Source organism: Poecile atricapillus, chromosome 4 (assembly GCF_030490865.1).
Source record: "Poecile atricapillus isolate bPoeAtr1 chromosome 4, bPoeAtr1.hap1, whole genome shotgun sequence".
In the NCBI taxonomy this organism is placed as follows: Eukaryota; Metazoa; Chordata; class Aves; order Passeriformes; family Paridae; genus Poecile; species Poecile atricapillus.
The window spans coordinates 27,103,056-27,118,530 of NC_081252.1; the positions used below are offsets into that span (position 1 = coordinate 27,103,056).

The 15,475-nt window shown below is 46.6% G+C and overlaps 2 protein-coding genes across 3 annotated transcripts; both read right to left on the reverse strand.

Annotated features, from left to right (window-relative positions):
* Nucleotides 1-713: 713 nt before the first annotated feature.
* On the reverse strand, nucleotides 714-2,982 carry LOC131579097 (histone H2A.Z). 2 transcript variants are annotated; one of them, XM_058838592.1, is made up of 5 exons: nucleotides 2,788-2,982; nucleotides 2,357-2,434; nucleotides 1,849-1,962; nucleotides 1,263-1,392; nucleotides 714-1,111 (listed from the first exon to the last, which is right to left on the reverse strand). In XM_058838592.1, exons 1-5 carry the CDS (start codon nucleotides 2,788-2,790, stop codon nucleotides 1,050-1,052), a joined length of 387 nt encoding a protein of 128 aa, XP_058694575.1. In that variant the 5' UTR covers nucleotides 2,791-2,982; the 3' UTR covers nucleotides 714-1,049. The 2 variants fall into 2 exon arrangements, with proteins under 2 accessions (XP_058694575.1, XP_058694574.1); XM_058838591.1 differs by lacking the exon at nucleotides 2,788-2,982 and having other exon boundaries at nucleotides 2,357-2,484.
* Nucleotides 2,895-6,579, reverse strand: LOC131579202 (uncharacterized). Its single transcript, XM_058838835.1, is given in 7 exon segments — nucleotides 2,895-3,084; nucleotides 5,366-5,489; nucleotides 5,492-5,521; nucleotides 5,524-5,712; nucleotides 5,715-5,849; nucleotides 5,852-5,873; nucleotides 6,454-6,579. Coding segments are annotated over 7 exon segments (816 nt in total).
* Between the last annotated feature and the right edge of the window lie 8,896 nt (nucleotides 6,580-15,475).

The following is a 15,475-nucleotide window of genomic DNA, read 5'->3' on the forward strand; positions in this document are numbered from 1 at the left end:
AGCTACAGTGCTGCAGCAGAGATTATTGCCTGCCAGAGCTCAGGGAAACACAAGAGCCTGTTCTCAGCAGCAGTCTCTATTTGCAGTGTTTCACTGCTGACTGCAGTTCTGGAGGACAGGGAGCTTGCTTGCTACCCGCAGCCGCACACAGTAACCATTCCTACCACAACAGGCAGGGCTTTGCTGTAGGAAATGAACTGGCTAAGTGGGGGACAGCTGAAGGTGTGCCCAGACCTCCCTCTAATCCACTGCTGCTGAGGCTTCTACTGCATGGCAGAATTTAAAGGCTGCTGCAGTACAAGTCCCTGTTTTCATCAATGTCTGTCCAAAGCTTTTGCAAGCTGAAACGTAAGACGGGGCCAGGCTCTAGCACAAAATTATTTGAAGCATGGAATTTCTACACCCCTTCATCTGATCATATACCCTCCTCCAAGACAGACCCTTTCCCTCGATGGTTGACAGTAAAACTGGCTTTAAGTAACACCAGCCTTTCATCAGCCCAGCACATGACACAGCAGCTTGAGTTAGGAAGAATGTAACTTTACAGGACAAAGCCCTGGGCCCTTTCACTACATGGTATTTAGTAACTGCAGTATTCTCAGGCTGTATTTCAAGATTTCCTGTATTTCAGGAAGGGTTGTCAGTTACAGCCCCTTGAACAACCCTAAGAGCTGCACAGTGGAGACATTTTCCAGCTAATGGAAAGAGACAAATCAGTCTTGACATAACATTTATTGAGTATTTCCACTCTAATAGATGAAAAGTCTGTACAAAACCAAACATTTCCTTTACTTAAACCAATCCAGAAACAGTCAGCTCAACTACAACCCACTACAAACACAATAGCTTCTTTGAAGCCATGGTAACACTTAAATATGGTTAAGACTCCAATGCAGAAATTTGGTTTGTTAGAAAGCTCAAGGGAGCTTTAGCTTCTCAAAAGTTAAAAAAAGGCAAAATTGTGTTTCACAGATACAGTCCACTGGAATCACCAACACCGGACAATTAAGTACTTCGAGTCCTGAGATAACAAGGAATTCTGGTATCCTTTAGACAGTCTTCTGTTGTCCTTTCTTGCCAATGAGGGACTTGTGGATATGTGGTATTACACCTAAGAAAGAACAACAGTTAAGACCATGTTATATCTCTTCAACAATTTTCCTAGATTTCATACTTTAGGTAAAATGACAACACTAAGGAACTTCAAGTCTGTGACAGTTCATGCCACCCAAGTACCCCAAGAAAACAAGCAAATGACATACCACCACCAGCAATTGTTGCCTTAATCAGAGAATCCAACTCTTCATCTCCTCTAATGGCAAGCTGCAGGTGACGAGGAGTGATACGTTTCACCTTCAAGTCTTTGGATGCATTTCCCGCCAGCTCAAGGACCTGAAACAAGACCATTTTTCAATGGTTACACAACCAACGAGACCAATATCACAGTCTTGGCTGTTTAATTCTCTATTCCAAATACAGTGTCACTTGTCAGTGACACCAAGAGGGCAAACAATGTCTCTTTTAAAGGGAGTCCTCCTTTGGAGCTCTGCATTTAGTTTTCCCAATGACAGAGTAACTGTTCTACAGTAAATATGATGTGCTGTAACGGCCCATTTATAAAGTTACTTCACACACTGCATTTTTCTTACAAGTCACACTGCAGGATTTGCATGAAACGCAGAGAACTTGTATTTCACAGTCTCCTGCTGACGTATGCTCTTAGAAGTGTCTCAAAGCACACAAAGAAGTAACAACCAAGTACAAACTGTTCAAATGGAGTAGGCACTGGTCATTATGCCTGTCGAAGGCTCACCAACTTGCTTGCACCCCCCCTTGCAGGCATTTTACCTCAGCTGTCAGGTACTCCAGGATTGCAGCACTATACACAGCAGCTGTGGCTCCTACACGCCCATGGCTGGTTGTCCTAGACTTCAGGTGCCTATGGATGCGGCCAACAGGGAACTGGAAAACAACAGAAACATGAACAGGCTAGGAAAATAGAAAGCCTCTATGCAAAACCGCATCCTGGGCAGCAGAATCCCAGTGGCGTAAGCAAGGGCTGCATCCCAAAACTTGAGAATACATATAATACACTGCATGCCACACTCACATCAGCAACTTTCACGATTTTCAGTACAAGCAGTAGCAAGGGCCAAAAGGGAATTACTTTCCTAGTTGCACAGATTTAGATAAAGGTCTAAAACCGGTTGGGTGTGCTAACGTCCGGTTTATGATCCTTACATCATTCCAGACAACAGCCAGACAGCAGAGCATGAAGCTTTCACCCTGTACAAACAAACCAACAGATGGAAGGCTAGCTTCACTTTCACAAACTCACATCCCAGCCCCTACTCACCTGCAATCCAGCCCTTTGGGAACGGGACACTGCTTTGGTCTTGGTTTTCCCGGAGTCCTTCCCAGCTTTCCCACCAGCCTGGAAACGCCGGGAAAAGAGCAGGAATTGACGTCCCCCATCGCGCATGCGTCCCGCCGCCGCCCCCTCCCCCCCCGCGCAGAGCGGGACACGCGGCTCCGAGGCGCGTGCGCACCGCCCGCCGCACCGCACGGCACAGGCCGCTCAAAACGCGCATGCGCGGCCACCGCTCCCCGTCCCCGGGGCGCCGCTGCCCGTGCGACCAACCCCATCCCCCCTCCCCGCACCCCAAATCGCCTCCACCCTCCTCCCACTAAGTCCGCACGCGTTCCCCCACCACCATCAGCTGCGCGGAGCTGCCCCGGCCCCAGCCACCGCCGCCCGCCCCCCGAGCGGCCCCCGTGGTTCCTCACCATAGCGAACCGGAGCGCAGTGTCACGGAGGGGAAGGCTGAAGCAAAGAGCGTCCCGCACGCACCGAACCTGGTCGACAGCACCGACCTACCCCGACCCGCCGCGATTCAAACTGCGCCCACTCCCGCCTTCTCCCGGCCCTTTATAACCGCAGCGCGCGGCCGCATCCGGGAACCCCGGCCTCGCCGCCAGCCAATGGCGGCGGGCGGGGCGGCCGCTCTGCCCCAGCGACAACCAATGGCGAGGCGTGGCGGGGCCGGCCGTTGGACGCGGGGAGCGGGAGAGGCCCCGCCTCCACTTAAAGAGACAGGAAGGGGGTGAAAGTGGGGGAATCTCGGTCATGTGGCCCGCGGCTTGGGGCTCCCTTCGCCTCGCAGCCTGTGCTGGGGATGGGGCTGCAGGGGGTCACGGGCGGGAGAGACCCTGCCCAGAGTCCCTCCACTCATTTTCCTGGGGTTCTGTATCGCCAGGTCCCGCTCCGGCACCGAGCCTCGCCTGTGCGCTCAGATCGCTCCAGAGCCGCCGCACTGCCGGCGAATCTTTCTTTGCACAATAGAGTTAATTGGCTTTGTGTGTAAAGCGCCTCAGGAGCAGCCTGAAGGAGATTATGTCCCGGGCGTGGGATGAGGGGCTATTACACTGCGTTGGCGAGGACACGAGGCTGCTCAGGGGCGTCGAATAAAGCTCGCATCAACTCCTCAAGAGGATTCCGGGGGTGGGGAAGTGCCAACAACTACACACGTACACTGATGATTTTTTTTTTTGATTTTTTTTTTTTTTTTTAACCTCTGCCGTAAGCAGGGGATGCACCAGTGCTGAGGGCCACTCACCCTCAGACCCCTTTGTGTCGCCGGGTGTTTCACAAACTAGTTAAAAGCAGTTTATCATTGATTCTGTTCCAAGTGTAATAATTAATGCAGTGCAAATGTCCTCACCTTGGGCACTTTGAATCCCTGCCTGTGTTTCCCTAAAATGAAGCCTTAACCCGCTTGTTTTTTCAGAGTGCCATTTTCAGTACATTACCATTTAACCTCAGAGCTCAGCTGAGGGTGTTCTCGGTTAATCCTATTCTTTCAATTTCAAAAAAGTAACAATTCACTGTGCTCTTCCAGAACACTGTAAGTCTGTTTTATTTGAGAGATTTACTGTTCATCTGTGAGCATGCAATGAGCTCAGGGAGAAACCTTGGCCCTTAGATGGCTGAATAGCTCTTTAGAGGGAAGAGGAGCTGGATCTGTCATGCACTTTACCAATCTGATCACAAAACACCACTTTGGTAGGTGTAGCTTGTATTTCCTCTACCTTGTTATTGAAGGATCCTGAGCACAATGAATACTCTTAGAGCCAAACATTTAATGGGAGATAGACCTGAATGCATAAAGTTCTCTCCTCGCCATAACTTTTCCCCTTTATTTAAGTCTACAACAGTCGAAGTACTCTAAGACAGGAGGATATGTCCTGATCCCTACAGCTTCACTTAAAGGTCTTTCCAGCTGTTCACACAACTAGTACAGATTTAGTACTTTGTGGCTCTTTTTCTCCAATGTCTAACTGCAAATACTTGGTCCCTTGGCTACAAAGAACCCTTCGCTTCAATCTCTACACAGCCTAAGGCCACATCATCAATGCCTTCAACACCCTGTTTTCAGTTCGGGCATCTAGTCCCAGCTGCTATCACCGCAGGGTGGGGAGACCTACTTCCAGGCACATTCACAGATGTGAAGAGTTAGGCGGGACTGAATTGAGAGCAGACACTCCTACATGCATGGATCTGGCACAGATCTGTTTTTATGTAACTATCTGGTGCTTCTGTCTGTTTGAAGCATCAGTTGTTTATACTCTCCTTCAGCAAGAAAAAAAGATAAGAGGGTTTGAAAAATTTTGGGGGTTTTTTAAGTTTGAAAACAAACCTCAAGATTTTACAAAAGCCTGCAGAACTCAAGATTTTGTTCAACGTGGTGTTTAAAAAGAATTTCTGTTCAAAATCAAGGATCCAATTGCCCTTTACCTTTCATGAAAAGAGAACCAAGTTGCAAGCCATGATACCACTGTGGGACATCATTCAAGATGTAGTTAAAAAAAAAACAACTCTTTGGTTTATGTCCACAGAAGTGCTAGGAAGAGGAACAAAAAGATCTCCTATCAGATGGAGACAACCCCTGCCACAGACATTCCCTGTCTGTGGAAACTTTCCACACAGCTCACTTTGGCTGCATGCTTTCAGCTGCTCGGAGCTCCTTACAGCTGGAATTACCAGGCAAGGCAGCCTAACACCAAAGGTTAAGCTAAAGCAAGGATGTGTATTTACCATACAAATCATGTTAGGGATGTGTCAGGTAGAGTATATGAAACCAGCCTCAGATCAGCTTATGCCAGCTAACAAGACACTCTCATAAGCACAACCTGAACTCCCCTCTCTGCTATTTAAAGAGATAAATTGAAACAAATTTAGGTACACAGGAACAATCCCAAAGCAACTTCAGACCCCAGTTGTGAGCATAAATAACCTCACAAAATCACAGAATTACTAGGTTGGAGGAGACCTTCAAGATTATTGCGTCCAACCCAGCCCTAACACCTCAAATAAATCATGGTACCAAGTGCCACATCCAGTCTTTTTTTAAACACATCCAGGGATGGTGGCTCCACCACCTCCCTGGGCAGATGATTCCAATACTTTATCACCCTTTCTGTAAAAACTTTCTCCTAATATCCAACCTATATTTCCCTTGAGACTGTGTCCTCTTGTTCTGTCAGATGCTGCCTGGGGAAAGAGACCGACCCCCACCTGACCACAAACACCTTTCAGGGAGTTGTAGAGAGTGATAAGGTCACCCCTGCGTCTCCTTTTTTCCATGTTAAAGCCCAGCTCCCTCAGCCATTCCTCACAGGGTTTGTGTTCCCAGCCCCTCACCGGCCTCGTTGCCTCCTCTGGACACACTCAAGGGTCTCAATGTCCTTCCCAAACTGAGGGCCCAGAACTGGACACAGAACTCCAAGTGTGGCCTCACCAGTGCCGAGTACAGGGGAAGAATGACCTCCCTGCTCCTGCTGGCCACACTATTCCTGACACAGGCCAGCAGCCACTGGCCTTCTTGGCCCCCAGGGCACACTGCTGGCTCATGTTCAGCTGCTGTCACCAGCACCCCCAGGTCCCTTTCTGCCTGGGCACTGTCCAGACACACCATCCCCAGCCCATAACATTGCAGGGAGTTATTGTGGCCAAAATGCAGGACTCAGCACTTGGACTAATTAAACATCATCTTATTGGACTCTGCCCATCCATCCAACTGTTCCAGGTCTCTCTGCAGAGCCCTTCTACCTTCCAACAGATCGACACACGCTCCCAGCTTAGGGTCATCCTCAAATTTACTAATGAAAGACTCAATACCCTCATCCATGTCATCAATAAAAATACTGCACAGAGCTGGCCCCAGCACAGACCCCTGAGGGACACCACTGGTGTCTGGCCCCCAGCTGGATGCAGCACCATTCACCACCACTTTCTGGGCCATCCAGCCAGTTCCTAACCCAGCCCAGAGTGCTCCTGTCCAAGCTGTGGGCTGCAGCTTTTCCAGGAGTGTGCTGTAGGAGACAGTGTCAAAGCCTTGCTGAAGTCCAAATAGACACATCCACAGCCTTTCCCTCATCCATCTGGCAGGTCACCTGCTTATAAAAGGAGATCAGGTTGGTCAAACGCGACCTGTCCCTCCGAAACCCACACTGGCTCGGTCTGATACCCTGGCCATGCTCTAAGTGCTGTGTGATGACACTCAGTATAAACTGCTCCATTACCTTAGGGGTACTGAGGTCAGGCTGGCTGGCCTATAATTACCAGGATCCTCCTTGCCACCCTTTTTGTGAATGGGTGTCACATTGGATGGTTTCCAGTCATCTGGAACCTCACCAGTGAGCCAGGACTGTTGATGATGGGGAGTGGCTTCACAAGCTCATCTGCCAGCTCCCTCCTCCCCCTGGGGTGGATCCCATCTGGTCCCATAGATTTATGAACATCCAGGAGGCTCAGCAGTCCTCTGACTGTCTCCTCTGGGGTATCAGGGCACCATTCTGCTCCCTAACACTATCTATCAGCCAAGGAGGATAGCTGTCCTGAGGAGAAGCTGTCTTCCCACCAAAGACTGAGGCAAAGAAGGTGTTAAGTACCTCTGCCTTTTCCTTATCTGCAGTTACTAAATTTCCTCCCGCATCCGATAGAGAACAAAGGTTCTTACCCTTCCTTTTACCATTAATATGTTTATTAAAAGAAATTTTATTATCCTTAAGAAAAGTTGCCAATTTAAGTTTGAACTGAGCTTTGGTCTCCCTAATTTTTTTCCTACATACCCTAGCAATCCCCTTAAATACTTCCTGAGAAATCTGACCCTCCTTCCAAAGATGATACATCCTCTTTTTATTCTTAAGTTCCTTCACAGCCTCATTGCCCACCCAGGCTGGACATTTACCTCACTGAGGTGTCTTTTGGCACACAGGGACAGTCTGTTCCTATGCCCTCAAGATCTCTGTTTTGAAACATGCCGACCTTTCCTGAACTCCTTTGTTTTTAAGAGCTGCTTCCCAAGGAGCCCTCTGAATAAGTCTCCTAAATAGGCCAAAGCCTACCCTCTGAAAGTCTAAAGTAAAAGTCTTATTGGTGTTCCTCCTGATTTCACCAAATATTGAGAGCTCTCTAATTTCATGATCACTATGTCCCAAGCTGCCTCCAACCATCAAATCTTCCACCAGCCCATCTCTATTTGCAATCAACAGGTCTAACGTAGTCCCTCCCCTAGTAGGCTCACTCACCAGCGGTGACAAAAAGTTGTCATCCACACACTCTAAGAACTTCCTGGACTGCCTCTTTTCTGCTGTATTCAGCTCCCAGCAGATGTCTGGTAGGTTAAAATCCCTACCTATAGTCCTCAATCCCACATGCACAAAAGGAGCCAAAGGGAGCACTTACCACCTCCATCTTCCTAATGATATTTGTAATATTTGTACTGAAAGCCTATTCCCAAGTGTCTTACCTTTGGAGGCCACAGTGGTGAAGGGCTTTGCATCATTTATGTAGCCCTTGTGCCCCTGCTTTTTTACTGTGGAGTTTTTCTGGTGCTTGTCATTAAAGATGTTGTGTGGCACTGTGTGGGCACTGCAGCACTGTCTGTGCTGGGTAGGCTGTGCCTGAGCTGCTTTTGCTGCAATCCATCACATCCAGCATTCAGGCCGCTGCTGCCTTGTCCTGGACCGTGGTACTTCCCTCCTGTCCTGGGAAGCTGGATGGCTTTGCTGGTGCCCTGCCTGAGCTGGCTTAGGGCAGGTCCTTGCTGAGAGGCTGTCAGCCTTGCAGTGTGAGCTGCTGGGTAAAGGAAGGTTACCTCTGCCTTGGAGACAGAGTTGTACTGAGGGACCTTCAACTGCCCGGCTATGTTCTCAGAGCCTTAGGAGAACTGGGGTGTAGTATTGCTTTCTTTTCTACTCTGCCTACTACTTGGTATTATTTCCTTAGGAAAAAGCACTTATTTCCAAATGTCTCAAAAATACAAACAAATTCTCTAAAGCAGGTATTACTTTTCACCCCTCAATAAGTACTGAGCTATGAACTTTATTTATATTGTTTGGACTTTCTTGAATGCATTTTTTGCAGGATCTTGGTTTCTGCAGAAGTGGTGGAGATCATCTTTAGTAGACTGATGAAGCATTCCCAGAAAGCTCTTTCTACCACAGCCTTCAGAACTTTGGAATTTCTGTATCCTGCATTGTGGGAGTCAGCCAACCTGAGCCAACCGTGGACTTAAGGCCGTGGGAAAAACCTTGTTAGTTAGGGCAAGTAAGAGTTAAGTGCTGTTGCACCATGGAAGTTCTTATGCTAATAGAGTTATTTCATATAAGGTTGTATTTCTAGTTATGGTTAGTGATTGATACATTTTACATATATGGTTATGTTCCCAATTCTCTTTTATGATTGGACCCCTACCCTCAGATCATCCCTTAGATATTGTTAATGTTTGCCCTGTCTCTGCATCTTCTGAGGTTGTCTCTATATTGTGCACAGCTTATGCTCCTTTGTTATTTTATGCGTTATTAAAGTCCTTTATTTTTGGGCAACCCAGTCGTACCCATCCCTATTTTTATTTTGCCACACGACCCCCGGCTGGACTAGTCTCTGTGTTGTGGAGCTGAACATGACTCTTCATAAGTTTAAGTGGGAGATACACGTCAAGGAACTCAGCTCTGCCATGGTATTCCCAAGATACAAATCTGGATATCTGTGGAACTTCAAAAGCCAGGCATTTGAGAAATTAATTTTTTTTAGGTGACACCTAAGCAGTTCAGTTTTTAGTACCCAGTTTTAGCCAGAGGTTTTAGTGTCAAACTCTGCCAAACTCTGAACTAACTCCCCTTAGGTGAGTAATATAGCTCGTTAGGGTTTTTTTTAGACACCACTTAAATTATTTAGGCTCTAGTTTTTGTGGTAGATGAATTCCAGTATGACTTGTATTTGCCCCGAGGGTTCTTCCCCTTGCAGAGGGCTTCCCTTGTGCCCTTTTCCAGGATCTCTATTAAATAACAGGGTTCTGCTCAGCTGGGTCTCCCTGCTGGCTGCTGTATTTGGGCTCAGGAAAATCCCACCCTCTCTGGCTGCACTGTTGTATTGTTTGTAGTGATGAATGGATTCAATTGTTCAGCTTAACAGATATAGCTATCAATCTGTTATCTCTAAACAGCTTCACACATTGTAGGAATGAGATATGGTGGGAGATACATGGTGAAGGAATTGCCATGGGCATGATGGCCTGCTGATGGGGTGATAGGTTATCATATCTATAGGTTGTAGGTGATTCTTATCACTGCAGTCCAGCTAGAAGAGGGAGTACCAATCAGGTGTCACAGTCCTGTTCTTGGCCAAAACATACAGCCTTTGTAATCTCTCCTTTTGTAACTCTCAACATTCCTCATTTATTCCTCATTATAGTGTCTGCCCCTCCCCTTTGTGATAGCAGCTAACAGAGTATTTGACTACATTCTCACCTCCACTTCTCCAAAAAATGTGATTTGGTATTTGAAATCCTCTGTGGCAGAGGTTGAGAATATGACTGCCTCACAGACAAGCCAAAGGGTTTACTCTACTTGTCTCTACTCCTCTCTCCTTTCCCCAAAGTTAGAATGCCTCTTTGGTTAGATTTGCACCTCTAGAACATACCTGGAAACATTTATACATAGTAATATATATTTGTATTTTGCACATCTAGTGAATCCATTACTGCTGATCTGTAAGAATCTTCAATCTGTTGTTCCAATAAGCTGCACCGTTTGTGAATCTACATTCATGCAAGTTCTCCTGAAGCCAACCAGACAGTGTCTCATTGGTGAGCTGCACTATTTGTGAGCCTCTGATTGTGAATGAGACCCACTGTATTGGTGCCTCCGGGTTCATACTGAATGCAACTGAATTTATAGTGCTGAACTGATAGTAATAAAAGAATTAAACCTAGCTGCAACCAGCCCCTCTGAGGATCAGCTGGAAAGCAGGAGGGTTTATCTTCTGATAAATTTCTATACTAGTAACAAAATATAAATCTCTCTAATAGTTCTGCAGAAAACACTTGCATACTGAAGTATTTCAGAAAATACTTGACCTACCCCTATACCTGCACTGTTGTTCATGGTACACCCTTATATTTACTATTAATAGTGTCAAAATGACTAGCCTGAATAGATTTTTACCTTGTTCTTGTTTAGCCAGCTCTGAAAGGACACTACAGCTAGTTAGGCAAGGTGAAATGAGAGCCTGTCAGAAATAGTGACAGCTAGAACTCCTTATCCTCATTCTTCCCATTGTCTTACACAGAAACTTATCCCTCAACACTCTCTTTTTGCTGTTTGCTTTGGTCCTCCCCCTTCCTCATATACGATCTCTTTTCAATTTAGTAATTAAAGCTATATTTACATGATATTTTATGTTGTCAATGAAGTCATTTGCAAGCACCTACTCCAATTATGTTCAAATTGGGGAGCTCTCGAGTGAATCTAATTTGTCTTGTGATACCTTTGTCCCGAGGACATAGTAATCAAATAAGCTGTTTACCAGCTATAGAAAATTCATTATACCAGTTTCTCTGTGTAAGAAAGCAACCTGGAAAACATGAAAAAGAAATGGGAAGAAAACGGTATTTTCCTGAAGGAGGCTTTTTCCAGGTTTTCAAACAAAATGCTCCCTTGCAGGAGCTGGAAATGGTTCTACACAACCCATTCTGTGAAAATGAAAGGAAAAAAGAAATGCCCCCTGCCCTTTAATAGTCTGGAGAGAAAATTCACTGGGGGGGCTTGCCCTTTCCTTGCCAAAGTCATTGCAAGTAGAAGGGTTCCAACTCTTCTCAGGTGGTAGAAGGCAGCTACTACAGCTGTAATTTCTTCCTGGTGTAAATGGTGTAAAATTGGGTTTTGTAGAGAAGTTCACAACTGGAATGAGATGCTGCACCACACCTGTCTTGTAACACAGACAGCCTAGCCCTCACTGAATAGTACATAATTAATAATAACATGTTCTCATTTTTAGTCATCTGCAACAAAGAACTGCAAGCTCCAGGGCCTGTTTTATAGTGAGAAATTACCAGTTTCACAGAGCGAGTCGGGGTGTCAGCACAAATTTCACTGGACTCTATAATTCCTGGCATGGCCCTGGTGGTGGGGGACCCCCACCACCAAAAAGACCAGATGGAGGGGAGAAATGAGATGTCATCAGGACCTCTGGAAGGGTGGTACATTTCTTCCTACCCCATCATTCTCTCCCTGTCCCCCACCTCCCTATTGCACCTTTCTTCCTACCTACCTTCACCATTAAATGAAACATATCAATTTTTTGGCACCAACATTTAACTTTTTGGTTTTAATCACTTTTTTTGGGTGTATTTTAAACCTTTCTGAGTTCACAGAGACTTGGTTTCCTCTGCTCTTCTGTGTTTAAACGGGATCGTAATTTTTCTCTCGGGTTTAAAATAAAAATCAGCAGTAGAAAGTTGCAGTGCCCCTAAGGATGCCATTTCATCCCTTGTGGCAGCAGCAGCAGGCAGCAATCCTAACAGCAGGCCAACACCAGAGCCCTCCCAGGAGGACAAGAGCACACCAAAAAGGTAGGGGTGACACGTGCAGGCTGCAGGGTGACCGGCAGGGGTTGGGGCTGAGGGTTACACACCAGGAGTTTGGGGTTACAGGACCCAGCAGTAGGGCTGGGTACAGACAGGGCAGAGTAGTTAGGGACCAGGTTAGGGTCCAGGGCCAGGGTCCAGAGCCAGAGGTCAGGGATAAAGGATCAAAGGTGAGGGGTCATAAGTCAAAGGTCAAAGGTCCAGGGTGGTAATTGCTACAGACATATCTTTACAAATAACACTGAGATTAACTCAGGAATTCACTTCTGCCAAAAATTGGGATTATAGCTAAGGGCATCTCATTCCCAAGAACAGTGACTCCCAGAGATGTTGTTTTTGGTTTTTTTATTTCTCTTTAAATTTTAGTAATTGTGCCTAAAGAAGGGGAAAAAAATGCAAGTAGGTAAGTAGACTCCTCACCTTCTTTCATTTCTTCTTTACTGTTTGCTGCAGTGAAGGGCCTTTTGTGCTGGAGTTGTTTTGGAAATTTCCAAGTCTCCTTAATGCAGAGGTTTGCACTTGGAAGCATCTGATCTTGCAGTATGACTGTAACTGCCCAATTAAATTTGATATACTGTGAAAATGAGTCACACTTTGACCAGGGCTATAAAGATGAATCTCTTCAACTGTAAAGGAGCTGTGACTGACCAAATGATATTGTCCCAATGGTGGCAGCATAACATAAGAAATAAAATACGAAACTATGTAGGTTTTTCTCTTCATTAAGGCTTTTTAGGCTGAGTCATCATCACCAAAGAGGTATCCTTGTTCTCTGGGGGTGGGGTTGCCATTAGAACCAAAGCACAGCACTTATCTTGATGTAAAATTGGAAAGAAAAATATTTATTTTATGCTGTCAGGAGACCAGGCAAGGTCAGCATTTCACACGAGATGGACCTTGCCTGGCTGCCATCTGGTTAAGATCCTCTGCTAGGACTTCAGAGCAGGAAAGATAGCATGCATTAGGGATCTTGTGTTAAGAAGGGATTTTTTTTTCTTTGATGTGAATGCAAAACAAAATTTAGCATGTGAAATTCACTAGGTGAAGTTACAGCAGATGAATAGAGGCATAATTATGCCACTATAAAATGATTGACTTTAACAAGTGAGCTATTTTCTAGCTTAAAAAACCCCTCCCATCCTGTCAAATTTTGTGGGGGGTTGTATGTCCTGATAAGTTTCAATTATGCATCATTGCATCTTTTCTAATTTTCTCACCTGGGCCTGCATGGTCTTTGCATTTATCCCAGACCCACACATATAAAAAGCAGAAAAAATGTAAACAAGTTTGTCAAATACAACCATGGTGAGACCTTGCAACACCTGGGAGCAGTCTGAAAAAAAGAGAAGTATTCAGCACAGGGAGAGTTAAACATTGGTGGTTTGAAAGGCTTTTGTCAGGACCATCTTTTCTGTGACTCTTCAAGGGGATGTGTATCCATCCCTCTTATCTTAGTGAAGCAGCTGGGCTGCTGCTGCCGTAAATCAGGAGCAAAACTAAGGGATAGTGATGGGTAAGAGTTATGGCAGGGTGGTGGTGGGTGCTTGCTGAGAGGGAGGGAGCAGCTTAAGACGAGGTGCTCAGACTTGCTGCCAGAGGGAGAGATGGAGGACACGAAGCCTGCAGCGCGATGGCGACAGCAGGGAAGGGGCAGAGCTGACACCTGTGGAGCAAATCTTTCTCCGGGGAGTGGGAACCCCCACCCCCCCAGCTTGGCATGGAGCAGCTGGGAGGTGAGTGTGGGAATGGGCTCAGGGTGGGAGTGCTGGCAGCAGGTGTTATGTCAGTCACACCCTGCCTCTGAAAGCCACAGGTGCCAGAGCGGGTCAAAGCCACAGGAGCTGCTTGCACACAGTAGCCTCTAGAAATTGCGAGGCTTGCAATGCCCTTCAGCATGGGGAGGAAAGGCTTTTGCTAACACATAGTAATGTGGCATCTTCAAATGCAGTGATTATGACTGGGACATTTAGGCATTCCTCTTGGTCATCATTTTGATCCTGTTCACCTGGCTTTGGCACGTGGGTGATGGTGCAGCCAAGAAGCTGAGGGTGCTGTATAGGAACATATGCACAGCCCAATTCACCTCCCTCACAGCCTGGTTCCTCAGCAGAGCCCCAATAACAGCACTGGGCTTCCCTATGCTTTAGAGCAGCCCCAAGGATGCAGGGCTTGAAACATGCAAAGTGCTTTCTGATGGGTTGCCACAGAAAAGGGTGTGATGAGCAACTGAGAGCTGCCACCCAGGACTACAAAGGTTGTTTCAGGGCAGTGATCTGCTTCACATCTCTGCATGGGGCAATGCAACAGGCTCTCCATGTTCCTTCCTGCATTTGAGGTAGACTAATACTTGTTGCCCAGCTGGTTCCCTGAGGAACTCTTGGTCTCAGGGTCTGTTGGTGCCTTTAGTCCCTGGTGCTGGCTGTGAGGGCAAGGGCCTGCAGAAGGAAGAAGCCCAAGGGACTTCCATCTCCTTCCTTCATCCCTTCTCCAGACAGACCTTGCTTCAAAGTGACCCCCTGTCCACCAGCAGCTGTATTTCCCTCCTCTCTTGGTCTTGGAGACAGTTTAAATAGCACAATATTTACCTGAGCTCAGATGTAACCACCGTGACATGACAAAGGAGTATTTTTTCTAATGTCTCTGCTGGTATAGGACTAGCTGTATGCTTGTAGATGCCTTTTTAGGTAGTGGTGGGCAGCCAAGCAACAGCTGTTTGTGGTACCATCTTCTGGAGCTGGGATCAGGGCACTCCACCTGCCTTTTGTCATGCATAGGTCTCCCTTTTTCTTGCTGTTTAGGAAGAGAAAATAGAAAAAAAAACCCAACACACAAACACAAATTCCCCCAAACAGACAAATAAGCAAATCAGATTAGGGATGCTCAGTTATCGATTTCTAAAGGAACTTCCTGTGAAATGTGATCTTGCCATACAGGTCAGTGCTACACAACTGCAAAAAGCTGAAAGCCTCCCCTCAAAAAACAGCTTGGGACAAAAGGGGAACATCCAGAGAGGAGCCAGGCACAGCATCTCTGCAGTAGTGAGGGTGGAGGCTGCCAGCAGGGCATGGCTGATCATTACAGATGTCGTTGTGGAAAGGTGGTGTCCCACAGAGAGCATATATGCCAGGATGTACCCCCATGGCACTGGTGCATGGTCACAGAGGTTTCCCCTGTGACCTTGCTTCTGACCATAGCCTTTCCTCTTTCACCTACTTGGTCATTTGTTGGCTGTTACATGTATTGGATGTACCAGACTTGCAATAGAAACAGCTCCTCCAAAATGCTACATTTCCTACTCCTTTCCTGAGGCTTCAGGCAACTTATCATGGAGGACAAAGGAGAACACCACAGCTGTGAACATCTTGCAGGTCACAGATCTGCACCTATAGAAGCACTGCCACTGCCTCTTGCGGTACGGTGCGCTCTGTCTCCTGCAGTCACATGAAACATTCCCTGACATGTTCCAGCCACTGCAACAGTGACAAAATAGCACAGTAACAGCCCACAGCCACTGTGTGAAACAAGACTCTTACTCATCAGCTTTT